At 38.4% G+C, this 27,794-nt stretch overlaps 1 protein-coding gene across 1 annotated transcript in view; it reads left to right on the top strand.

The window, feature by feature from the left end:
• The window catches only part of LOC121917233 (ephrin type-A receptor 3-like), a 294,283-nt gene extending 267,548 nt beyond the window's left edge, over window positions 1-26,735 (top strand). The window contains exons 12-17 of the mRNA XM_042442991.1: window positions 173-234; window positions 4,758-4,967; window positions 7,113-7,262; window positions 10,727-10,920; window positions 22,847-23,002; window positions 24,055-26,735. Of these exons, the coding sequence (XP_042298925.1) occupies window positions 173-234; window positions 4,758-4,967; window positions 7,113-7,262; window positions 10,727-10,920; window positions 22,847-23,002; window positions 24,055-24,160 (878 nt within the window). The 3' untranslated portion in view covers window positions 24,161-26,735. The remainder of the gene's footprint in view (window positions 1-172; window positions 235-4,757; window positions 4,968-7,112; window positions 7,263-10,726; window positions 10,921-22,846; window positions 23,003-24,054) is intronic.
• The last annotated feature ends 1,059 nt before the right edge of the window (window positions 26,736-27,794 follow it).

Genomic DNA, 27,794 nt, shown 5'->3' with positions numbered 1-27,794 from the left:
TCTTCAAGCAGCCCCTTCAAGGCCATCTGTTCCAGCCTTTAATCTGCCAGTATATATATCTGAATACGTTTATCTGCATTTTGTAAAAAGTACTTTTCCAGTTTGATTGACTTTCCAAGAGTCACTTTCTTATTTAGAGTGTGCTGATTATCTGTATTTAATGTATTTCTAGGTAAACCTGTTATGATTGTTACTGAGTACATGGAAAACGGCTCTTTGGATAGCTTCCTGAGGGTAAGTCAACTGTTGCTATTGTGGTGTTTACTTTATTTCTTGTATGGCTCATATATCTCTAAGTCTTAGGTGTCTTATACAGCAAGCCTATGCAGCTTTACTCAGAAGTAAATTCCAGTATGTTTTATTTAGCTCACTTCTTGGTAAGTATATGTAAGATTGTATCTCACATTTTTGTAAGATACTATTATTCAATATTAAATAATGTAGGCAGTGTATAAATATTTGAAAACATTTAAGTCATAAACTCAATAAGAGAGAAACAGAGGGGGCGGCCATCTTGACGTAACGGACGCACAGCGTCCGGACGTCTAAACCCGAAAGAGCCATCGCGAGTGCACGCTTTGGCACTTGCGGCGGCTCTTCCGGGTTGCCGGAAGGAGTGCGATTTCTGCACTCCTTTTTTGCAGCGCCGAGGAGTCGCGCGTTTGGCTGCTGCGGCTCCTCCACGCTGCAACCGGCAGCGGCCCAAGACCACCCCTTTTGGGTGGTCTGTAACGGGCCATAAAGTTCTTTGCCTGCTGTGAAAAAAAAAACCTTCACTATTTCATGTGCTGTGTCATGTCCAGCTTTACATCCATAAGACTTGGATGAACATAGCAGGATAAAGTATCAATTCAAGAATGACACTGGGTGATTGGTGAATGGAAATTTCAAGCTGATGTTCCTCCCTAGTTCCCCTGTAGCCCCAATAAACTGTGCATCTCTAAACTCTTGTCCATATCCAGAATTAGGAAGTAGTGAGTTAAAGTTAGTTTTTGTGGAAAAAGAAAAGTTGTACCATAGCTAAATTTCAAAAGGAATATAACAAGTAGGAATGAAGTCCCTCTGTAAGGATGATTAATGTTTTCTTACTTTTTTGACAAGTACTTTGGAGCTATTTTGACAGATATTGTTTAATGCCATTCCCTTATCAATTCCAAGACATTTTCCCAACAAAAATAGCAACAAAAAAGCGACATAAAGAGCAATGCAACACAATAATGACTCTTACTTGCTTTCCAAACACTATAATAAGTGTGAAGTTGAAGGCTTTCATGGCCAGCATCCATCGTTTTTTGTGGGGTTTTTGGCTATGTGGCCATGTTCTAGAAATTTTTTCTTCCTGACTATAATAAGTGATAAAAATGAGTTAATTATAACAGGTAACTTTTCAATCTCTTATCACATCACCCCAACACTGATTAGGAGTAGGATTAAGTCTGATTTCCTCCCCAGTCAATTAAGTTGAGGTGGAATCACAATTGTGGCTGTGGTGTTACAGTTGTGACTAAGACCTTTATCACATGGGGCACCGCTTCCCAAACGTTGCTGAAGTGTTACCCAAATGTTTCAGAAGCACCGGAGGTGGAATCATCCGTCGCACTTCTGAAATGTCATAGAGGCTTCCCGCTTTCCTTCCGTGATGGAAGCGTTCATGGGGATGCTTCAGAAAAGCCATTTTTATTAACGGGATCTTTTGTTAATAAAAATGGCTTTTCTGAGGCTTCCCCACAAACACTTCCATGACGGAAGGAAAGCGGGAAGCCTCTATGATGTTTCAGAAGCACGACAGATGATCCCACCTCTGACACTTCTTAAACATTTCAACGTTTGGGCAGTGGTTAAGTGCCCTGTGTGATAAACTCCTAAGTAGCAATCATGAATACATAACATTTACAGATAGGTAACTGTTTTGTATTCATGACTGCTATTTAATCACAATTGTGATATTATTGCCACAATTATAAGTCATTCTCAACCTCCTTTACTTAGCATCAGCAGCATGGGAAGAAGGAAGTGCATCCTAGCAAGGACTGGAGCATGGGAGAATGATGTTTCTGTCAGGTTTGGGTGGGGGTGGGGGTGGGGATTGGGATTGGGATAGGAGAGGTTACTTAATTAAGTGTATTACATATACTTGTAACATCTTGCTTGTTACATTGCAAGGGTTTTTCCCTTGGTCTCAGATTTTGTCCTCAAAATCAAAGGGCTTGAGATACTCCTAACTTGTCAACCCCTGCAGTGCCCCACTTCTGGCTCAAGTAGATCCTTTGAAAATCTGATGCAAATCAGATTTATTTTGTTTGTCAATTGCAACCTTATGTTGAAGATTACTGAAAGCTAATGTCAGTAATTTAAACCTATACCAAATTTCACACACACTGGTCAGTTAGTTCCTGTTTTCACATGATTAAAAATAAAGGGGAGAAAAGAACAGTGAGAGATGCTCTGACTGAACAAGACATAACCCAAATTAGAAAAATATCCAAATTATCAAACACATTTCTGTGTAATTTAAAAATATGTATAATCTGCAGAAAATATTCAAGATCTGAAAATATATTACAATTTCCTCTGATGTATATTTGCATACTTTTCTTATTGTAATTGACTTAGACTCTTTCTGTTTCATTCTCAAAACAGAAATTTCCACATTTCACTTGAGATGTTTGAGAATTCTGTTTGGTCCACCTTTGGAGCAAACTCACATTTTATATGTCCAAAATTAATGTACTGATTGTAATATTAGGCTGAAACCTTGATCTGCACCAGCAGGACTCTTCTTTTTGCCCACACACCTTCACTCTTGAATCTTTTTTTTCCTTTTCACAAAAGCCAGAAGCTTTGCTGCACTCCTAGCAAGTCCCATACATGATTGGTACTTTCCAGTCTGTTATTTGGGTCACAGCTTATGCAGACCTGATGTGACAGATGGATAAAAAGGAAGAACTAGGAATGTTAGTGTTCAAATTTTCATCTTCTCAAATGAGGATTAATAATCCCCAAAGATTTCTTGATGATGAAGTGAAAGGACATATTTTTGCACTGTTATTGCTGGTATTCACACATCTCAAACTGTTTTTGAAAAATCATTCTGTGCACAAATACTCTTGTTGTTTTTTAATACGTGAACTGAGAGTTTTGTCCAAAAAAAAAAAAAAAAAATCCCCACCCCAAACCCCACTGTTTCCATAGAGCCATGTATGTTGTTTTTTAAGAAAAGAAAAGAAAGGTTGCTATTTTCTACGCAAAACCAGCAATCTCACATAACAGAAATCTTGTGTAATCAAAGCTTTGCTCAACCAAAATCTTGGAGAAAATAGCAGTCTTACACAACAGAAACATGTAAATATGTTTGGTAGAAGACATACTGGGTTTGTGCAAGATTTTTGTCATGCACGTACAAAACTCTTGTGCAGAAGATAACAATCTTGCATGAAAAAACCATGTGGTTATTTTGTGTGTGTTTGTACAAGATTGCAAAGGAAACAGTAATCATGCACACAACCTCACTTGGCTGTTTAGAAGCAATGGCTGAGATCTTGTATCAACAGGTATAGCTACGATGATGGAGCTTCATTGTTGTAGTTACATCTGCCTTAACCATTTTCCCCAAAACCTACTTCTTAGGCCAGGAAACACTGCACCCCAACCACTGCACTCAATTGGGGCACTAGGAAATTATTACTGCAGTGCTCTCCTGGTCATAAGGCATACTGAGACGGGTAACTAGAGAGTCGCCTCGGGGTCCTGTCACAGCTTCTTGTCTCAATGCATCATGCAACCAGGATATCAATGCATTCATAATTTCCTAGGGCCCTGATCTTTGGCACCTCAGAAATCCTTTAGCTGGCGTGCTGCTGGCTTAAAAGGTAGGTTTCAGGGGTCTCCTTTGGACATTATTTACTGTAAACATAAATCTCAAATGTTACATGATTATAAGTCTGACTTATGATCTCATAAATACTTAACAGGACGCCAGCCAATATGGTTTGTTTGTTTGTTTGTCTGCTTTTGTGCAAAACCTCACAGTTCTCATGCAAGAAAATCGTGTATATATCTGCACAGACTCATTTTCCAAACTACTTTGGGATGGACAAATACTTGGTAAAAACTGCACAACATTCACCCCTCTGTATTCTTCTTCCTGACCAGGTTTCCTGAATGTCAGGCAGCCTGTGTGTGTGTGTGTGTGTGTGTGTGTTTTGCTTTGTTTTGTTTTGTTTTTGTTTTTTTGTTTCTGAGCTTCAAAACGAATACTCTTTCCATTTCTAGGAGGATGTGCTCTGTACAAAAGGAAGGAATGAAACATTTTTCATGCACTTTATAAAATGCAGCCACAGGTCATTTTTAGGTAGAGTGTCAGTCTGACTTTATTAGCCTCTCATTGTACCCATCTAATAGGACAAAAACCTGAGTATAATTATTCTCAATAACAACAAGGGCAACAGCAACAACTATAGCACTCATGTTCTGATGAAGATAGAAAAGGGGGTAAGAGGGAAAAAAAGAGAGGTATTTTATTTGCACTTGTTTATAAAGTATAAATTATCTCTATGTTTTTTGTTTTGTTTTTAAGAGGACAGATGAAATTACCCATGCATTTGGCAATGCTTAGTACAGTTTTATACTTGTTTTAAATGGTGCATTTTGGCAAAGTATTTTCACAAAGCAAGTTCAAACTGACTTTCATAGAATGTTTGTAGACATGAACCTTGTGGATTTTGAGGGTATGAAAGATTGTTGTAAATGTTTTACAGAAACATGATGCTCAGTTCACTGTTATCCAATTAGTGGGAATGCTTCGAGGAATTGCATCTGGCATGAAGTACTTGTCAGATATGGGTTATGTCCACCGTGACCTGGCTGCCCGCAACATCCTCATTAATAGCAACCTGGTATGCAAAGTCTCTGACTTTGGCCTTTCCCGTGTTTTAGAGGATGATCCAGAAGCTGCTTACACAACAAGGGTGAGTTTGGTGAGCTCTGAATTATTAGAAAGAAACTAAAGATGTCAAATATAACATGGAGACTCTTCAGCTACAAAATTCTGTGCTAATAAAAGTAAAGGTAAAGGTAGTCCCTTGACATGAATGTCCAGTTGTAACCAACTGTAGGGGGCAGTGCTTATTTCCATTTCTAAGACAAAGAGCCACTGTTGTCCATGGACTGCTCTGGTCATCATGTGGCCAGCAAGACTGCACTGAACACTGTTATTTCCCACTTAAGTGGTACCTTGCATTTGCATGCTTTCAAACTGCTGGGTTGGCAGAAGCTGGGAACTGCCAACCTTCTGATCATCCTCTGACCATCAGAATTGGCATCTTAACCACTAAACCACCCCATTCCTAATAATAGCAACCATTTTAATTAATCTGTCACAGTTCAGGGACCATACCTAAGATTCGTTATCACTTCTTAATGCCCTTTAACCATCCTGTCAAGTCCAGAGCTCATCTGCATACACACTCAGTGAAATAACTGTGGCTTTTTCATCCGATTTTTAATGTTTTTCATACAGTCCTCTCTTCCTTCTTCCCCCTTCTTCTTTCACATACCCATTGTCATGGAAGTGTGGCAAATCCACACTGGAGGCTATCCCTTCATAGGTTCAGCAGCCTTATAATTTGAAGTGTAGGAGTGGACCATAAGGTCAACTGTGCGTTGGTAGCAACCACAACAACGGATGTACTGGTTGCCCTGCTTCCTGTCATTTCAATCATACCTATCCTACAAGAGGCTCAAGGCAACATACATCATTCCCACCCATTCCATTCAATGCCATATGCCTTGCATCTAGAACTTAAATATAGTAACAATGCTGAATCTCAATTTTTTTTACAAATTCCATAGGATTCCAGCCTGTGTCTAGCAAATGGAGGTGAAATGTTCACAATTTCAGAAGTTCAAATGATGTTCAGAACAAATAGATACAACTCCTCTATTGTTTAGTGTATCACTATTTTATTACAGTGATAAGAGAACACTATCTAGACTTGCTAAGTGACATTACAAACCAAATAAATTGCTGATGCTTTCAAATGAATTGACAACCATTGGGCTAAGGTTCTCATACCAAGATCATATTCTGACTTATGTCCTTCTGTAATTAATAGGTTAATGTTACTATACAATGACCTGGTTAGAAAGTTCAGACTAAACCATATTTAGCAGAATTGAGATCCAGCAAGTGTGTCGCCACGTTCAGTGTGGTTATGAGGTGGTCTTCAAAAGCTTCTGGTTCCATTTATGCTTAATGAACCAACAAATAGTTTAAAAACTGAATCAAGGTAGATGGTTTCAAATAAAATATAGTTAGCATTAATTATAGTTTATCATTTCAGAAACACAATGAGTTGTTAAGAAAAAAAAACGAGGAAGACTCCAGACTCTTCTTGTGGCCACTAATGGGGGCACAATAGAGGAAAAGAGCAGGATGGGAAACATAGGCCTATAGATTACTGCAGTTCATTTTCATCATGTTAAACCATTATATTTCACATAATGTTTAAAATAGGCCACAAAAATGAAAACTGCACAAATTTTCACCAGTATTATTCCCCCCCCCAGTAGATTTTTCAAATGCTAGGGAAATCATGTTTTTGATCATTATAGGGATGGTTCTTCCCATATTTAATACTGGGGGATTCTAGGCACAAAAAAAGAGCAGAATGGACAGTTTTTAGACACAACCCAACCCAACAGCTATGTGTATTTGTCACATATTTTGTGTATGCAGAATAGACAAGACAAAAACAACAATAGTCTTTTATTAAAGTCCACAGACCATTAGACAACACATTAAATACCTAAACATGTTAACATAGCACTACAAAACATGTGTGTATGTGTCACATATTTTGTGTGTGCAAAATACACAAGGCTTTTTCTATGCAGGAAACACTGTCAATATAGACATATTGTAATGTTTGAAGAATCTGTACATACAGTTACTAGCATAGTAGTTTCACAGAACCTTGCTTTGGGGCAGGGTATTATTCACATTCCAAAGGACAGTAATGTATTGAAGTTTCTTGCTGTAGGGAACTGAATATATTCTGAAAGATTTTTGAATTTACATCATTGCTATGATATCTGATGCTTTCTCTTTGTAGGGAGGTAAGATTCCAATCCGGTGGACATCTCCAGAAGCCATTGCATACCGCAAATTCACATCTGCTAGTGATGCATGGAGCTATGGGATTGTTCTTTGGGAGGTGATGTCCTATGGAGAGAGACCATATTGGGAAATGTCAAATCAGGATGTGAGTATCTTGAGTTACACTCTCAAGCTGTGATAGGAAAGAAAATACAATAACACACACTGGTGCATTTTTGGAGGAGGGACACAAGGAGCAGGATAGATATACAATGTCACTCCATGAGGAATATAAAAGTCTGAAACATTCTACTAAAAAAAATGCCTTGTGCCCTTTAGTAAAAATAAATAAAGGAAATGTTGGACTTGATACAGCATAGAGGATGAACGAGTCAAACAATCCCCAGAAGAGAACACAAATATGTTTATAGTTGCAAGATTTTAAATTACTTTTATAGAACCTTATTAAATATATTCTCATGGGGAAGGTTGTATTTCTATTCAGTTGTTGTATGAGTAAACCATTCAGTAAAGTGTCTGGAAAGAGAAAGAGAACATTTGTGTTAAAGATTTTAAAGAAGCAAATAACTTCGGATGCAGTGAACAGATAACACAAAGTGACTGATTTGTTTATAAGTCTTTACTTCAATGCTAGTTTAGATACTTTTACATTTATTGCTTTCAGAGTTTAATAACTTAAACAGATCTGTTGTCCTTTTATGTTTCCTAAAACAACAGTATTGCCCACACTCCTTCTTTAAATGTACCATATTATTCACATAGTTTTACTTAGATTTATTCCACATGAGCCAGTTACTTTCAGACTAAACCTGTCTATGTACTGCAAATGAGAATGGATTTATTGAGTTCTATTTTATGTGTTAGACAAATATATAGTTAAGAACAAATGATACTGGGCACTTTAATTTACAAATGGAAATTTAATTGCAGAAAATGTGTTATCTACAAAGGTTAGCAGGAACCAAACTCTTCATTATTATCACAGTATAATACACCATGTTACTGCATTGCTTTAAAGAGGTTGCAGTGATGTCTTTACAGTATTGATGTAGATATAAAGTTTCTTAAACTTTTAACCATGGTTAAGATATGAACTGATGCCTCCTTTTTTGGGCATTAACCATGGTGTTATATCAGCAGCCAGTGACAGCAGCATTAAGCATAGATAGCTTAAAAATAGAGTTTGAAGCCAATATGTAAACTCTGACTAAAGGTAATCATGGTTCTATTGATGGTTTGGGCATATGTAATGCCTCATTGTATCACACGGTTAGGAACCTGCAGTGGGCCCAGGGACAATTTTTCTGTCTGGAAGCCACATCAACTGCCAAAAGTGTTTTAAAAAGAAAAACAACGAAAAAAATTGAAAGTAGCCACTAGTTTTGATACACAGAGAGAGAGAGAGAGAGAGAGAGAGTTAAACACTAGATGGGAGCTTCAGAAATTTCTGATGGTGAGTTGCCATTCTACTCCTGGAAATTCCCAAAAGTTTCGGGTTTTCCCCATTTTTTTCTCCAGAAAAAGTTCAGTGAGGGGAGTGTGTATTAATGTTACAAATACAGCTTTGAGGGCCACATGCATGAGGATCCAGGAGAGCCCATTAGTCATCCCCAGTCTGTGAGCACACACCTTCAGGTTGCCTGTCAACTTATGGTGACCCAGTGAATTTCATAAGGTATTCTTAGGATTACTTGATGATTAGATATTTTAAGGAACTAATAGGAATGTTGTAATTCAGTATTAGTATTTTATAGTTGTATGTGTACTGTATTGTATTTTTAATGATGTAATTCCGCTTCGATCCTTGGGAGAAGCAGGAAATATAAATAAAAAGTATTATTATTAGGCAAGGAATACTCAAAGGCCAGCTCCTTCATCTGAAATATAGCCCACACACTAGTATTCATTGGTGGTCTCCCATCCAATTACTAACCATGGCTGTCCCTGCTTAACTTCCAAAATCAGATGGAATTTGGTACCTTCAGGGTACCTTTGGTATCCCTTAGAATTTGGTTCCATAACCCCCCAGGGATACCAAAATTCCTAGAAGCTCAAGTCACATTAAGTGCAATGACATAGTAAAATGCCTTTCCTTATATAAAATGACCAAGTCAAGGTTAGTTTTTTGGAGTTTATATAATTTAAATAAATATTTTCAATCTTTGGATGGTTAAATCTGTGGCTATAGAGGTACAACTGTATTTAAGCCCTCTTCCCCAATCTGGTACCTTTAATTCCAATATGAAAAGGGAGGGAAAATATTTGCAGGAGAAAAAGGGGAATGCCCACATTTCCAATCTCTGAAATACTGGTCACAGGTCAAAAGATGCTATGTCTGACCAAGGACTTGATCAAATTATTTATATTGCTTAGCATGTTGATTTGGAAGTGCTTAATTTGGTCATCTTTGTTCCTCCTAATTTAAACATTTTATCAAAGCTGCTTATTTCAGCAATTTTCCCAAGGGAACTCTAGGAAGTACAAAATACACAGAAACCACACAGCCACAACCTCTCCAGCCAAATACCCAACATGACTGCAAATATGTTTATTGTGGCAAAATTGGTAATAAAGCTTTACTGCCTCACCATGTAATTGTTAAGCCCTTAACATCTGTCAGCAATCATATATCGCAGGAAACATGCAGCTGATGCAGAAATATTGGTATTTTGGTATAACTGAATATTTCTGGATTTTGGAACATTTTTCTCTTGCACACATTCCATTGTAAGTTTGTCTTTCAAAGCAGGCTGCCTATTAGGGCAAGAGGCTCTACCCTTTTCTGTTAGAGGAAGAGATAATTATCTGTGCTAAGCTACCAGATTCTAGTAGATACTTTTTTGCAGAATCCTGCTCTCTTTCTTTGAATCAGTTAATAGAAATATTTATAGAGATGCTCTGTCTTTATGTATATACATATAAATCACTATTCTTGGTGTCCATTTCATACAGAATGGCATGTGAAATATTCTATGTTTAAGATAGGATTTTTAAGATCATCATTAAGATTTTATTATGTGCAATCAATTATTCATTCAGTCATAAATGAGTGGTAGTGTGACACATGATTTGCACGGTCAAGGTCCAAGGTCCATTCTTAGCCTTTTTGGTATCTGAATCTCTGAAGAGCTGTTAACAGTTATTGTGAACAATACTAAGATCGATTGTGTCAGATAGCCATTCCTCTGTCCTATGTGTCTTAAACAACAATTCATATGATCTGCTAAGAAGTGGGGGGGGGGGGGGGGGGGGGGAGTATGACTGTGCAATGTTGGAACAATTAAGCATATATTGTAGGAAATGTTATTAAATTAACTTGTATTTGATCTAATCAGATTTGAGCAGCACTTAAGGTTGAGTATGACCTTCTACAAAGATGTATACATTACTTAAGGTTTCTGTGACACTTTTCATATCCTTGTTCTGTCAAGTAGTTTCTTTTGCAGATAAAAATGAAGGAGTGCCCTTCAAAGCAATTAGAGAATGAATACATTTGTTTAAACATGGAGCATACACAATAATGGTAACGGTTATGACTTGCATATGACTCAAGAGGGGATAGGTTCACTGAACGTCCTTCAGCTTCCTCAATCTCTTCTCCTTATGCAGGTAATTAAAGCCGTGGAGGAAGGATATCGCTTGCCACCTCCCATGGACTGCCCAGCTGCCTTGTATCAGTTGATGCTGGACTGTTGGCAGAAAGACAGAAACAACAGACCGAAGTTTGAGCAGATTGTCAGCATCTTGGACAAGCTGATCCGTAATCCCAGCAGTCTAAAAATAATCACCACTGCGGCTGCAAGGTGACCCATTACATCCTACATGTTGCACAGTGAAAAAAAATATGTTTGCTTTCTCTACCTCCAGTAATTATAATATGTTTACACTGGCCACCACCAATTTCCTTACCCTTGCCTATTCCTTATTAGCAGCTTGACTCCCAGGGGACAGTAGGGTGGGGGGATGAAAGCTTGGCAGCTATCTGCTCATCTTCTTCTAAACAAACAGGACACCTTACTGTTCCAGGTGGTACTAACCCAGCTGGCAGAAGAAGCAAATCAATGCCAAGTTTCAAAGTCATATGAGCTGTGAGCTGACAATAAAAAAAAGTCCATGTTCAGCAACAACAACCAAAAAAGGTTTTGGTGCTCTGCATCTTGGGAATGTATGGCGGGATACAGGCCACCCAAAAAGTGTGGTCTCCTGCTGCCCTGGTCTGCTGCACAAGGGAGCCACAGTGGACAAGCCGTGCGGCTCCCACGCGCAGCAAAAAAGAACGCACAAAAGCGGGTTCTTTCTGAGGCGCAGTTGTGACACCACAAGGCGCCAATGGTGCGCTTGCAGCGTCACAAAGGCGCCGGGAAATGCAAACGCTAGGTGTCCGTCACATCAAAATGGCGGTGCCCACATGTACAGGGTGCTGCCATTTTGACGTCCCCGTCACGTGCTAGGGGTGAGGCCAGTATGGACGGCCAACCCCTAGCACGTGACAGGGGCGGCGAAAAAGGCCCATTTAAATCAGGCATATGATTTAGAAATGTGAGCATTATCAGAACAGTGTTTTCTGACCATGAGTAACCACAGGGTCATGCTCAGCAAGGATAGAAATGTTGAATTGGCAGAGAGATAATCCATATTTTATCTTTAACATGTTAATCTCATATTTCATTTCTGAAAGCAAATTTGTAGCTGTGAAGAAATGAAGCTCTGTTTAAACATACATGTGTTCAATCCATTATTCCATGCTCAGTTTTGATGGCTTGACCACATAGATACAGTATTTAAATGTGCTAACAAATATGAACAACCCTAACTACTCACATTTAAAAACTGAATCATATAGCATGATGGTTGTTTTTATTGTATGCCTTCAAGTCATTTCCTCTTTATGGCAACCCAAAGGCAAACTCCTCTTGGGGTTTTCTTGGAAAGATTTATTCAGATGAGGTTTTGCCTTTGCCTTCCTTTGAGGCTGAGGGTATGTAACTTGCCCAAAGTCATCCAGTGGGTTTCCATATCCAAGCAGGGATTTGAACTCTGGTCTCTAGAGTCATAGACAATATCACACAACACTATAATTCTATTATTCCACTTTAATTACTATGGCTGCCTCCTGTGAAATTCTGGGATTTGTAGTTTTTATTAAGATCTAAGTGTTTTCTGTCTAATGAGCCCCTCCTTCCCCCACGAGCACATGTGGGGGAAGGAGGGTCAGCAAGTGAAAGGGGACGAATCTGGGATGGGGCAGAGAAAATCCTGGGCTGAGACAGCAGACCTTGACTACCAGAATGGAGGGCCCAAGCAGGAAGGAGAGGATAAAGAAGGTCTGATAAATAAGGAGGGGCCAGCCCATGGAGGGCTTTAAAAGTCAACAACAAAAGCTTATACTGAATATGGAAAGGGAGTCGGAGCCAGTGAAAGGATGACAACAAAGGAGAGATATGGTCGGAGTGGTGGGCGGATGTAATAATGCGTGCAGCTGAATGCTGGACAGAAATTAAATGATGGAGGTGAGAAAGAGAAAGCCCAGCCAGAAGTATGTTACAGAAATCCAGTCGTGATACCACTAGGGCATGGACCAGAATCTTGACAGTAGAGGCAGAGAGAAATGGTCGGATTAAAAATAAAATGAAGTGGTATTGGAACAGGAGAAATTGAAGAATCTCCTGGTTCAAAGTTGTGCATTCTACCTGGCATGTCATGGTTATTATTCTCATCTACTTTGTCTATATTAAAAGTGCCACTTCTTGTTTTTTGTTTTTTGTTTTTAGATTTTTTTTTTTTTTTTTTTTTTGTTAAAATCAAGTGTGTAAAAGTACTGTAGCCCACTATTCTATCTGCACCAATACAATAGTCTTTATGGTTCATCTTTTTTATTAATTGACCTTGTATATTTCTTCTATGATTCAGTCTTTGCAATTGGTTTTCCTTCTGTAAAAATTAGATATCTTGGTCTGGAATACAGTGCAAAAAGCTAGGTGCATCATTTTTCAATTCTTAGAGTTGTGATTGTGTCAGAGAATTGCATAACCTAATTATAATGTTTTTGACTTGTCTCCTGCAGTTTTGTCTGGGTGTCTGAGCATTGTTAACTTCCTCTACTCTAATTTTATCTGTATAATGTCCAGATTTTTAAAAAAAACAAAGGAAAACAGTGAGTTCATAGTTCATTCAGGTTTGATCACTACCATTATTTTTCTAGTTTGGCTTATTTCTTGTCCCCCTGGGCGTTTCTTGACAATTGTGGATACTGGACTAAGTTACAGAACAGATGGAACGCAACCCAAAGAAGGCAATGTGCTGTATTTCAGGAACCTGCACTCTTGAGGTTGAGGAAAACACAATTGTCCATAGATTCTGCTTTCACGTAGGCTGCACAGTGGTGAAATTGATGGCAAGATAGGCAACATAAACTAGAATGACTGCTTTTGTGACGTCAGCAGTCAGTCAGTCCTTTTTGCTTATAGTTGTGTGCTCGCAAATCCCTGAGTTTGAATACTAGTGGTTGAAGTAAAAAACTGAAGGCTGAAGAAAGGGCCAAAAAATGGGCAGGTGGAGTGAGGGAATAATTCTTATGAGGGAGTTGATCAGGCAGGCCCAGCTCCATCAGGGCTAGCCTGGAAGAAGAGACTCCTCCCTCCATAACTGCCATCCTCTGGCCTGTGAGGGAGTTGACCAGGCAGGCCCAGCTCCATCAGGGCTAGCCTGAAGAAGAAGAGCCCTCCCTCCAGTCCATCTGCCTTGGTCAAGGCCTCAGAGGGAGAGAAGAATGCTGGACCTGATCCCCTCCCTCCCTCACCATTCCCTTCTCCTTTTGTGTCATGTCTTTTTAGATTGTAAGTCTGAGGGCAGGGAACCGTCTATTATCCCCTCTGTTGTAAGCTGCCCGGATTCCCAGTGATTGGGCGGCATATAAATAAATCCTATTAATAATTGTAAGAAAAACTTGATAAAGTAGGTCTAGAGAGAATGCTGGGTAAAAACCAAAACAAACTGATTTGGATAAAATAGGAAGTCTAGAATGTAGATGGAAACAAGCCTACAGTGTGATAGGAGGCAACAAGCTTTGAAAATAAAGGGGATAAATGATGTGTTGGATCATTGGTAGGAGAGAGAGGCTGGATGGGATTTCAGATACTGGCCATTGCATCATTACGTGTCTACTAAGAGATGCGGAAAGAACTGTTGGTTCCCATGATCATCCCTTATGTTTGCAACTATGTTCACCAGGTAGCAACCATATTGTCAAGTGTTCTGTGGTTATTGAGAGATTCCCATGGGACTTTATCAATTGTGTACTAAAGGCCCTATCCAGACCGGCGCTTTACAGACACCCCACAACCCTAACACATAGCTGCGGCGGCATAATGGCGGCGCCCTGTATACACGGGCGCCGCCATTATGATGTCATGGCCGTGCCGCGTCCAAATGGTGCAGCGTGGGAGTGAAGTGTTCACGCCTCATCAGGCCGCTTGTGGCAGCCTAACAGCGGCACAAGAAGGTGCTCCGAAATGGAGCTCCTTCCCAGAGGGTGCCTCGTTCCCACGGCAACTAGATTGCTGTGGGAACAGCACCAGGGGGAAAGGGGCTGAGCAGCCCCTTTCTCCCCTGGCTGCAGGTCCCGGGGTGTCCTGGGGCATGAAGCCCCAAGGACATCTCTTTTTGGGACCAGGGTGAAGCGCCCTGGCCCCAATATGTGGCACAAAGGGGTGGCTGCAGGCTGCCTCAATGGGCGGTCTGTATCCCGCCAAAGATTCCTTTCATAAAATATAACTAAAGCATCTCATCCATTTTTGTCAGGTATATAGATCTAGGTATGTACATAAGATTAAAACCTTTGTTGGTGATTGCTTGGGGTCTTCCATTACAGTTCTTGTACAGGAGGTTATATGTAATAGTATTGTAGCTTTCTGGACATTAATAGTCATTTTGAAAGGATATATATACTATAATTTCATGTTTACATTTTCAGCTCAGTGATAGACCTCTTTAAATCTTATTAGTCCCTTGTAAATAGAACCACAATAAATTAAATATTTAAATAAATTTAAATAAAAAGATGATAATGCATAATATTTCAGCATTTCTTACATGGCTATTATACATAGGTTAAAATTTTGAGCTACTTGGATTCTGACTGATTTTTAAAATAAAACCAAGAAATAATAGTCTAAAAATACTTTAAATATTTTTCCCAGTGCTGTTCCATGCATCTTCCACAGTGTCATTTACAACATACAACAATCCAGCCACATTTGACGTGTGTCTGCCTTGGAATGCATGGAATTAAAAATGGTGCAGAGCTGCAAATATCAAGAATATTTTCCCCTTTTCTTACAAATGGTTTGGTTGTGCCATCCAGTAGTGAATCTACAACAAATCAAATTATTTATTATGGGTACTGTTGCTTAATCCATCAGATTTCTCTTTTGAACCTTTTTGCCAGTTTTGAAGTCCTCGTTAAAAATAGGCCATGCCCATACATAACACTCTTTAGGGATACTCTTTTAGCAAACTGGGGGGGGGGGGGGAGTGGGGGAGAGGTTTTTTTATTTGTAATACGTTATCAGGAAACAACAATATGGCTTGCTGTTTTTATAACAGCATCAGGTTGAAGCACAAGAGGAAAGCAGAAACAATCTAAATAACAGATGTCCGGGTCAAATCTAAAGATCATCTCTCAGTACCCATCCATGTTATTTTGGGAAGATTTAATAAATGGAACAGGTTGAGATCAGGCAAGCTGGTAGCCAATTGAGAGTGAAGAGTTGTATTCTCTCATTAACCCTCTTCAGTTTCATGTTTCCAGGTGTGTGATTCCTTGTTCAAATGGCAGATGTCCAGGAAAATCATCTGGAAAGGCAGGTGAATGGTCTACTATTACTCTTACAACAAGCTGTCTATTTGATGGGCTGCGGCAGACCATTGGTCTATATACCAAACAGGGGCATAGTATGACATATGACCCTTTCACATAGCAATACTATAGCACCATGATTCCACCATGGTGACATGGTTCAATCAGATGGGATCCTGGGTTTGGCAGTTTGGGGAAGGGCATTTCAGAATTCTTTGCCAAAGAGCTTTAGTGCATCACCAAACTACAAACACCAGGATTCCATAGGATTCGGCCATGGCAGTTAAAGTGAAAGACACAAAAGGAGAAGGGAACAGTGGTGGGGAGGGGGATCAGGTCCAGCAGTTCTTCTCTCCCTCTGAGGCCTGAACCAAGGCAGATGGACTGGAGGGAGGGCTCTGCTTCTTAATCTTATATTGATTATACACTCACTCTGCCCCTCTTTCCCTGCATCATGACACTTAGGGCCCATTCATACAATACAATCAGAGCACTAGTGTTCCACTTAATAGGGAGGGAAACATTTTTTAAAAAAAGATAGATGGGGAAAAAACATGCTTTTCAAATGTTGAGAAACGCTGGCTAGAAGAATCCAGGACTCATGAGAATCTTAGCAGTTCAGGACTTATTCTGTGCAAAATTTACATGTCCTTGTTTGCATTGAGAACAGCATTTTCTGCACAGGAAATTTATTTATTTATTTATTTATTTAAGAGTATTTATACCCTGTTCTTCAGCCCTAAAGTCTCTCAGAGCGGCTTACAAATGGTTAATTAAAAGGTTTCCTGCTCTCATTCTTACAGTCTAAAAAGACATGACACAAAAGGAGAAGGGAATGGTGGTGGGGAAGGGGATCAGGTCCAGCAGTTCTTCTCTTCTTCTGAGGCCTGGACCATGGCAAATAGACTGGGAGAAGGGAACCGTTTCCTAGTCCAGGCCAGGTCTGATGGAACTGGCCCTGCATCTCTCCCTCCAAGGCTGGATGGCACCAGAAATATTAATTCTTGTGCAGAAAAATGATATTTTCTGTGCAAAAAATCCTGTCATTGAGGAATTGTTTTGTATAAAATTCACACCTTGATTATTTTCATAGAAAACTGCCTTTTCTGCACAGGAATAAGTATTTTTGCATTGAAATATTATTTTCCATGCAGAAAATTCTGTTTCCTGTGCAGTAAATGCTGTTTTATGTACAAAACAGCCATGTGCAGATTTTGAAGAGAATAAGTTCCAAGTTGTGACTAACTTTGTAAAACTTATTGCAACAGGAAGGAAATTGCTGAAATTATTCATTGCTACCTTCAGGGAGAAACTAAGGAGATTATCACACAGGGATGGGATAATTTCACCATCCTTATCCCATCTGTCCTAGACTGCAGCCAGCACACCCACACTATGCTGATAAGAATGGCTTAGCACAGCAAGTGGAAGCAGACCACAGACCTTGCAAGGAGTCAGCGTTAGAGAGCAGTCCGAAAGCCAAGCCAAAATCATGATACCAGAAGTCAAAGTAGTCAAATCAGTCCAGGGTCAAAGCAGCCAGAAGATAACAAGGGTCCAATCTGTTCCGAGGTCAAGGCAACAAGGAGTCAAGATACAAGGAGCCAGTGCCAGCAGCAATCACACCAAAGGATCCTGCAATAAACTTTGGCACTGAGTTGATGCCTCTCTGCACCTTAAGTAAGGGAAACTCTCCCCATGCCACCTGAGGCTGGTTTGCTAATTGCCTCTCTGCAATTCTCCTGGATCCGCACCTGCAAGTACTCTCAGCCCTTCTTTGTTTATAGGTAGGCACATCCAGGCATGATTCCTCCTCAGAGTCACCACTAGGCTGTTGCTCCACAGGAGGCATCTCACTTGCACTAGGACCTGGTTGAGCCTCCTCCTCTGGGGCTGGGACCTGGCTGAGCAGGATTAGCACCTGGTGTAGCCTCAATTAGCTCTTGCTCTGGAGGCGGTTCATCCTCCTCCTCATCCTCCAAGACCTGATCTTGGCTGGCCATCATCTGTGACCCGAGCGAAAGTGATATTGCAAATCACTTTCACATGAAAGCAGGCTGGAAAGTGCTTTAAGCTGTCAGGTGAAAGCACTTACAGCCATCATGGTAGTAATGGGTTCTTCTGTTATAACAAAAGATTGCAAATGACAGAAGAAAGTGCTTTCAGCTGATGGCTTAAAGCGCTTTACAGTCCACTTTCATGTGAAAGTGATTCACGCTATCACTTTCACTCACATGTCCCGGCCAGCTGAATGACGGGTTCAGCACACTTGTGAGTGAAAGTGATTCACATGATCACTTTCACTGGCGCTTCTCTTCCAGGTCAATGCCAGGTCATGGGTCAAAGTCCCTCCCATAGTTAGGCGGGAAGGACAGGACAGGGATGGGACATTAATACCCCGTCCCTCATAATCTCCTAAGTGAAGAATTACACTCCTTTTCTGGAATGTCAGTTTATGGAAAGTCATTTAGAATTTTTAGCTAGAGAGCTCTAGTGCTTCATCAAACTACTAACACAAGGATTCCATAGGAGGGAACGGAGACAGTTAAAATAGAATAATAGAGCTATAATTGTGTAGTGTGAATGGGTTCTTTGTGTCAGAATGTTTCTTTCCATGTCTTCCTTTTTCTGGGAGGGCATATGGCAGCCTTTTTTCTAGAGCAACTGCTATGGGTGGTGCTGAGGCCAGATAACACAAACCAAACCAACCAAACAAACAAAAAACACTATTTGCAGTTTCCATTTCTAATTCTAGTGTCCAGAACACATTACAGAAATAATCCAGTTTGAGACCACTTTAATTTCCTTGGCTCAATGCTAGGTAACCCTGGGAATTGTAGTTTATTGTGGCACCAGATTGCTCTGCCAGATAAGGCTAAATGTCTCACAAAACTACAGTTCCAGAATTCCCTAGCACTGAGCCAGGGCAGTTAAACCTGCCTCAAACTGGATCATTTCTGCAGTGTGTTTTGAACCTAAGTATTATTTGCTATGAAGCTTTAGAAATGCAATAGCATTGCATTCGTAAATGATAGTTCCTATACAGACTTGGTGTCCCCTGAATGTGTGGCTGGTAGATTGTGGCCTTTCTTGTCCACCGGAGGACACTAGAGTGATGAAGGTTGAGGAAACACCTTTGCTGTCCAAGTTGGGGTGTGGGGTAGTTTTTAAAAAACCAAAAGAAAGAAATATCAGTTTATTATTGGATGAGAAAATATAGGAAAGCCAGAGAAAGCAAACATAGCACATAGCTAAGTCAATTTCATTTAAGAAGAAAGTGACTAATTTTTACCTGAACAACACTGTAAAACAAGCATAAATAGCTACAGAAGCCAAGATTGTATTCCTTATGGTACTGTGATAATTAAAGTCAGCAGAATAGCTCAATGTCTCCTCAGTGTGTCATTTATTTTTTGGTCTCTTGTTGGGAAGATGATATATCCATGCTTCCATTTGGCAGTGAAGATAATGTTTAGTGTGAGTTTTAGAAGAAGAAAAAACCAAAACAACCACACACTTGTGCTTTCCTAACATTAGAGTCAATAATTACGTTGATCTTATAATTAGTCCAGTATTGTGGTTCTTGAGCAAAAAATGTCAGATTTCAGCTTATAGATGTGTCCAGCAAAGTTTTTTTTATAAAGAAAAAATAAAAGTTTTTTTTTAAAAAATAATGAGCTGGATGTAGATGCACTTAAGTGCATCAGAAAGAAACAGGCTAAGGTGGCAGGTAAAACTAGACTTGGAAGCTTATAGGGTATAGTATCCAAAACTCCTTTTAGGAGCACCATGCTACCTCTCAAATAGTAGTGTTTGATGGTAGTGGTTACAAATTGAGTTATCTCTTTCCAGCTGGACAGCTGGCACACTCAGGACTGTGATTTGTATCAGCAGGAGGGAGAGCTCCATTGCTATTTATATGTTTATTTCGAGACATGATGTGGTGTGACAGAAAGTTCTTTACAATGTGGCAACATCCATCTTAATGACAGCGAACCATGGCTCTCCAGGCTTTCATGCAAAGGAACAAGGTTAATTCCAGCTGTTAACATAATAGGTCGCTCCATAAAAGCCAACTGCAAGAGGCTATTGGTGGAACATATACTCTGGAATCTTACTGTTGTGCTGGTTGCTTTCTTTTTATTTATGAGTCATATGTCCATGCATGCATGCAAGCTCCCAGACAAGCACAGTGCCCAAATGAATGATGTGGAGTCTAGTTTTCTTTTTCTATACCAGTACTTGGAAAACATGTTTGAAGCGTAGCTAGTGAGAGTGGGAAGGAGAAAAATAAAGGGGTGGGCAGGAGAAAATGGTGATGGGTAAAATGGTTTCACTTCCCTCGAGCAAACATGCAATTTCCATGATTTCTTTTTAATGACCACAGTCTGATGTGAGTAGGACCTGATTTATGAAAAGCTGTGAAAGATCAGGTGGAACCCTGCAGGACGTCATTTACAGCTGCACGAATTGCACTCCATCTAATTTGTCTAGTAAAAGTGTGAGCTTATGGTGCATATCACCCAGCCCATAAATTTCATGTTTAGACTTGCTGTCTAGGGGCTGGGTCAAAAGGGGGGGGGGGAGCCAATGAATGCAGATGCTCTGAAAGGCCACATTCCCTTGGTGCACATGAGGAGACATCATAGACTCTTCACAGCAAGAGACAAATTCCTGTTCATTGATAAACTGTCCAGATGTCCTCTCCAAGGAGGAATGTAGCTAATTTATTTAATTATTTATTTGGTCTAGAAGCCTACAAGAAAGAAAAATGATACTTTACAATGCTGGTTTATTCGGGGAGTTACTTGTATTAAAAATCAGTTCACATTTTTGTCTCCATTATACCTACGTCCCAGAAATAGACATGAATAAACATGAAAGCTTTACTAGACTGTTCTAATGGTTAATCCCACCACTCTGTTTTTTATCATGTTGTTTAAACATTTCTGCCATCCCATCCCACAGTAGTGATTAAGTCAATTTATCTTTCATTGAAAGGGAGGCGTATTTTCTACTGACTGGAGAAAAACAATTTCTCCTTATTTCATTTTATATGTTTTAACAGATACCTTGGGATCCTTTAAATTATGGAGAAAGAAAACTATACATTTTAAAAAGTGGGTTTTCAAGAGACAAACAGAAGATAGCAAGTTGCATTTAGTTTATTAACTGCTAGTGTGTCACATAGATTTATTTTTGTAATGGATATTTAAAGAAATAGCTGAAGTCCAAAGTTATGGTGTGAATGTGAACAAGCAATGCATACACAAATGAGCACTTTCAGTACGGACAGTACTTCTCACAACAGCTGGACAGAAGCAAACCATTAAAAAGAAAGAAAAAAGCAGAGTATCTCCCTGGGTACCAACTAGGCACCTTGCCTAAAATGATGTCAATTTTTTACCATAAGGGATAATCTAATGTGGATAATAATGTGCATATCTTGAAAGAGTTGCATTTTGTTGTTGTTGTTGTTTTGTTAGTGTTAAAGAAAGAAGGGAAGGGAGACAGTTAAGAGAAAGGACCTGGTGTAAAATGAAATGTTTAAGTATTTTAATGCTCTTTTCACATCTACCATCTTTTGTGAGGTGTCCAATACATTTTGGTAACTCTGTAAATAAGTAAGCATGAAAACAGCAAATGTAGCTTCTTAAGGAAATTAGGACTGTAAGGCGTATTTACATGGGCGGGGGGGGAGATTAATCAACGCCATAGCACTTTCTTCTGAGCAGACTATAAATAGGATTGTTCAGTTAGACACTGAATTGTTGTTTTCATTTCACTGTGAATTCATGGTGATTTCAAAAAGTACGTAACTATTTTGCATTTATAATTTTCAAATGGATGGAAATACCCTATACATTACAAACAGTATGTTTTCCCCTTCAGAAAATAACGTTTTTGTCTGTGATTTTGGAATCTACCTGCTCCTGTCCATACATGAAATCCTAAAATATGGATGCTGCTCAGTGCAGTTACTATAAAGATAGATAAATATCTCATTCAAGGTTTGTATTAATTGACACAGAAACTACCAGCCATCACTGTCTCTATGCCTTCCTGTATGGCAAATACAAAGATCTAGTATGTATCTTCTCATCCTCTCAGACTAAAACTGGTAGAATTTTAATGTCGCAAATGTGCTCATTGCTTTCAATTTTTTTGTAGCCTACAACAATTTATACTGTTAGTTCTTAACAGAGATGTTTAATGTGCTTCGGATAGGATTCTACATCCCAAATTGTCACATTCTCTTATCAGTCATCAGGTCATAACTTGCATAAAGTTACACTATGCTTCAGAGAACCAATTAATTTGATCTGACATTAAGCAAATTAATAAGTGTCATAAACCATAAAAATATTTTTAAAATAAAATAAAAATATTAAACAACTGTCATAATCTAGTCTCCTACTGTAGATTTGTTTGGTAAATTTTATAAAGCCAATTATAAACCTAGACTAAATCTCAACTAAATTACACAGCTTTGTGAAAGTTTAATCTCAAGACAAATATATTTTAAGTGATGACACTGACAAAGTAGTGATTTTGAGGCATAAAGCATTACTTGGGTTATTAACAGTAAAATCTAATATATGTCTCAGGACTAATTTCCAATGAGTTCAGTATGGTTTTCTCTCAGGTAAGTGAATAAACTTGGCTGCTTTAGACACCGCTTTCTGAACTAATTTCCCCTAGCTAAAACAATAATCTTGAACAGATATGAACTCTGTGGCCTTTAAACTGTATGTTGGACCAGGAGCCTTAGAAGTTAGGGATTGCTGGGACTGATGTTAAATTTAGATAGAAAGTGTATCTTATTTATTTATTTATGCTCTCTTGCTATAACCATGTTTATTTTATTTTAGGCCATCTAATCTCCTTCTGGACCAAAGCAGCATTGAAATCTCCGCTTTCCGCTCAACAGGTGACTGGCTGAATGGCATTCGGATAGGACAATGCAAGGACATATTCACAGGAGTGGAATACAGCTCATGCGATTCAATAGCCAAGTTTTCCTCGGAGTAAGACCATATCTTAAAATTACTTTCTTAGTTCATTTTGTACTTCTCGTGCAGTTTCCTAGTTGAAGCTTCAATCCTGAGTCTAGTTAAGCAGTTAAATATGTTTAATTAAATATTATATGTTTAATATATTTTCTAGCCATATTTATTTTCCAAAATATTGTTTTTAAGGCACTTTACAGTAATCAATAGAAAAACATGATATGATCTGACACCTAGGAAACCTATTTTCAAACATTTTTCAAATACAGATTGAGTCTCCCTTACCTGAAATGCTTGGGACCAGGGGTGTTTTGGATTTCAGAATTTTATTTTATTTTATTTGTATTATGCATTTACATACATAATGAGTTGTCTTGGAGATGACTCCCAAGTCTAAACACACCAATCATTTAAATTTCATTTACAACTTATACACATAGCCTGAAGGTAATTTTAAAGAGATTTTAAGGACATTTTCACCTGAATCAAAGTCTGTATATATAGAATTAATAGAAAGCAAAGGTGTCACTATCTTAGCTAGCCATGAAAAACAGTTTTGTTTTTTCAGAATAGTTCGAATATCAGAATTCCAGATAAGGAGGATTCAACCTATATTTTCAAATATTATTTCCATCTGTAGTTAATACAGCAACTGCTCTGCTCTGACTGGTCTTCAAACAGACCAAGTAGAATCACATGAGGTGAACATAGATTCATTTACTTTATTTTGAGATGTAAGAAATTTGTTTGGTTCACATTTTAATGAGAACTTACCAAATTCTCACTGCTAAACAGGCATGATTTACAAAGAGAATATATCCAGCACATTGGTCCTGATCAAGATCTGAAAGCTGTTTCATTGGTACAACTATATCTAAACACTTCTTTTAGATGGCTATTTGTTTCGCTCGTAGAAATATTCTCCAGTATCTTTCATCCACCTGGAAAGATTCTAGCTAGCACGATTTAGCAATAATCAACAGATGGTCATCAAACCTATGTTGTGAATTATTTTGTTGTGATACACTTTCCATGTACAATGAACTCATCAGATGTGTTCTGTTTTCCAGTGACATGAAGAAGATTGGTGTGACAATTGTGGGCCCCCAGAAAAAGCTTATTAGCAGTATTAAGTCTCTAGAAATGCATACAAAGAATGGCCCTGTTCCTGTGTAAACTACCAAAATGTTGACACTCAGGACATAACAAGAGGAAGGAAGAAGATGTTACTGCAAAGGTCATGGCAATGAGTGAGAAACAGCAAGACTTCAAAGGCACTCTTGTAACAATGTGGGAAACATGACATTGGGTGGATATTGCAAGCCCCCTAAGAGACTCATAAGATGAGTTCAATTGCCTTAAAATAGGAATTAAAAAACATTTTTTTCTATCACTTATTCTTGAAGGAGGGTGCTTTTTTCCCCTTTGTAATAATGGACTGCTCAAACATACAATGCATTTGAAAGAAAATGTTTAAAATGTTTTTAAAAATCCTTCCATGTATCTAGAGAGCCATTCAAATGTCAATGGACTGAATTCTGCAAAAGGCAAATGAACTGTGGATGTAATGCTGTGTTTTGATCGACTGTCTAGAGCAGCAAGTAAAGGATTACCCCTTGCAGTATTTTTTTAACATGTAAAAAGTATAGGTGACTAGTATTTTATTTCCTAAAATATTTCTAGTAATGATATTTGGGGTGATACCTCAGACTCGTTTGGCCATATTTGCAATGATAGTCTTGCAATATTCCGTTTCAACTGTGGAAGGAAAACATGAGTAATGTTTGAGGTGAAATGGAGGCAATAGTTCACCAATAATGTTTGTCACGGGGCTAGCTTTGATGTGTGTGTTCTTTTTTAAGAAAACAAGTCTTAACTTTTTTCTATATAAAAGGCCTATTTATTTCCCTTTAAATATGTTCCTGACTTTTATATTTATATGTGATTTTATTGGGATTTAGTGATTGCCAATTGCCAAATTCTCTCAAAATTTGGCTGCATTCTTAATATTTGAATGATTCCTTGAGACTAGTGAGATTTTCAGATTAAACAGTCCCCAATACAGACAAATTGTTTCCTTGCAGAAAGAGGTCTACATGCCCACACTAAAATGTATATAATGATGGAAGCTTTCATACACAACACACTGTGTAGTGCTAAGGAACCACTTAATAATTTTTCTATAAGGAGAAAAGTTTTGTTGAGCTGTTCATATATTTTTCACCAGTTAGCACAAGCTTGCATAATTGCATGCATTTGGAATATCTGCAGTATGCACACAGCATTGGAAGGTGCTAGATTTTTCTAACAAAGCATATGATGTGTTATTTGGTAATAAAATCATTGACATGATCTGTCCTGGGTTTAAAAAAAGAAGGGAAAGAGGAAAACCGCCTTCTTGATTCTTATACTGCTGATATCCACCTAGAGTAAATAATTATTGTATGTTTCTAAAGCTGAAATCCTAAACACAGGGGAGTAACCCACATTTAATACAGGAACTTTACTCCTCAGTAAACATATACAGGATTGTGCTGTAAGAGTCAGTGTGCAGCACTGTGTGTGTAAGTGTGAGTGTGTGTGTAAAACAATCTCTAAACCAGCATGTAACCTGTTTACAATATCTGTGATATCATTTGGCCTCTTTTGAATGCAACAGACTTCACAAGGATTGTGGAGTCATACTGTTTTAGACTTGTGATAAAAATTTTAGAGAGCATAAAAAACACCACAAATTGCTAATGTCAGAACTGGTGTAGCTTCCCTGTGCATCTCCATAACATCTCTGGCATTTTTCATATGATTTCAGTGTAAAAACAGTAATGCTCTGCTGTAACAGCAGAAATTACACACCGTCTTGCGTTCATGTTTAAGTTCCACAAGGAACTGGATCAGAATAATTGTGTCATCAGCACTTTCCTTCTTTTGGGAGTTTGATCCTCAGCTCTAAATGCAAACATTAGCGCTATCCGGAAGCAATTGGAAAGACAAATAATTCTATGGATAATCTCCATAATACCACATGGAACAAATTGTCCAGGAGTCTACACTAAATGGTTGTAAAAGCAAGATTTGTATTCATTTGCAAGTGTTCATAATAAATTTTGCCTATCCTTAATTTTCTCTCAGAGTTGAGTAACACATTGGAATATTATTCAGATTGTGCTTAGTATGAAAAATGGATTCTGTTGTTTGTTCAGGAAAAAAAATACATTATTTTGCAGAGATTTTTTAACTAGCATTTGGTCTTCTCTTTTTTACAATTTTTGTATCCAGAGGCCTCCTATTGCTCATACTCCCCTTCTTCCCCTGTACATATGTAAACATAGCAGTGTACAATTCTTAACTGTGGAGTAGAGAAAATAGAATTTTTGTGGCCATCTGCCTGTACAGGACCTGCCTTTAGCTATTATTTACATCAAACAAGCAACATAAAGTCTTCACAAAGAATATCTATCATATTATTGATTTTGTATCTTTAAACTATTGAGGGTTTTTTTTACATATATTATTTATTTCTGTTAACATATAACATAGTCTTTGCTGTACTTTAGAAACCAATAAGCAATGTAGAAGTGTGATTTTGAACTGGCAAAACAGCATTTACTTTTAACATTTATTTCAAAACGTTACTTACTGAGTTAGTTAATCATGTCGTGCAATTGTAGATGGCCTGTTACTAATGTAAAATGATTTGTAGTGGGAACATTTATATTTTTATAATAAACATAATGAAAGTATTTTTTACACATTGGAATGTAGAGGTGATTGCTTCAAAGCTTAGGTTTTGTTGTTGTGTGCCTTCAAGTCGTTTCCGACTTATGACAACCCTATCACAGGGTTTTCTTGGCAAAATTTGTTCAGAGGGAGTTTGACCTTTCCTTTCTCTGAAGCTGAAAAAATGTGACTTGTCCAAGGTCACCCAATGGCTTTTCATGGCTGAGCAGGGTAACTCTGCAATAATATCTAAAGCAAAAATCAGATTTAGGATACATCTTCATTTTATACCATAATTCAAAAGGCAAGTGTGTGCAGAAGGAGACTTTGTTGTTCTAGATAAGTCTCAGATCTTCTCATCCAACATGTCTAATGTAGTATAATGTCATGTACTAGGTATCTGGACTAGTATGCTACATGTTCCTGCTGCTGTATTAGAAACAGATGTCTAGGCTTTCTAATACCACTAATCATCTATTTAGAGAAATCAATTATATGTCATCTGGTATTACTGTTGCTATGATTAAGCATCAGCACCCTTCAATCTTATAACTGCCTTTGTCAAATAGCATGTGATGGAAAAAAACCAAGGTTTCAGTTTACACTAATCTTCTTGACATGACAAGATAGAATCTAGGGACTCTCCAGCCCCCTCAAGTGATCTAATCACCAGCCTACAACTAAAATGATGAATATTTTTTGTTGTTACTATTTGTGAAAAATATGTTCTACTGAAATCTTCTTCTTCCATGAAAAATGAGCATCTTTTCCCTTATGAAGCTAAGTGCACATCCACAAACACCCACAACAAGCACAACTGGACATGTTGATTCATCAGAAAGATATAACAACTCAGCCAGTGTTACTCCTTTTTATCATAGAATCAATAGATACTATATTCCAGTACTACATATTTTACAGAAATGCATAAAGGCACCTCTTAAAGATACACACATTTTTGCAGACATTGACAATTACAAAAAGAAAACCTTCCTATCTCATAGAGGCTCACAAAAAAAGTTGGTTTTGAAGTTGGTTGGTTTTTTGTTTTTTTTAATCTCATTTACTGTAGAAAGACAAAAAGAAGTCTGGA

This window comes from Sceloporus undulatus, unplaced genomic scaffold, assembly GCF_019175285.1.
Source record: "Sceloporus undulatus isolate JIND9_A2432 ecotype Alabama unplaced genomic scaffold, SceUnd_v1.1 scaffold_13, whole genome shotgun sequence".
Lineage (NCBI taxonomy): Eukaryota > Metazoa > Chordata > Lepidosauria > Squamata > Phrynosomatidae > Sceloporus > Sceloporus undulatus.
The sequence above is the reverse complement of the archived record's forward strand: the minus strand, read 5'-3'. Positions and strand labels throughout refer to the sequence as shown.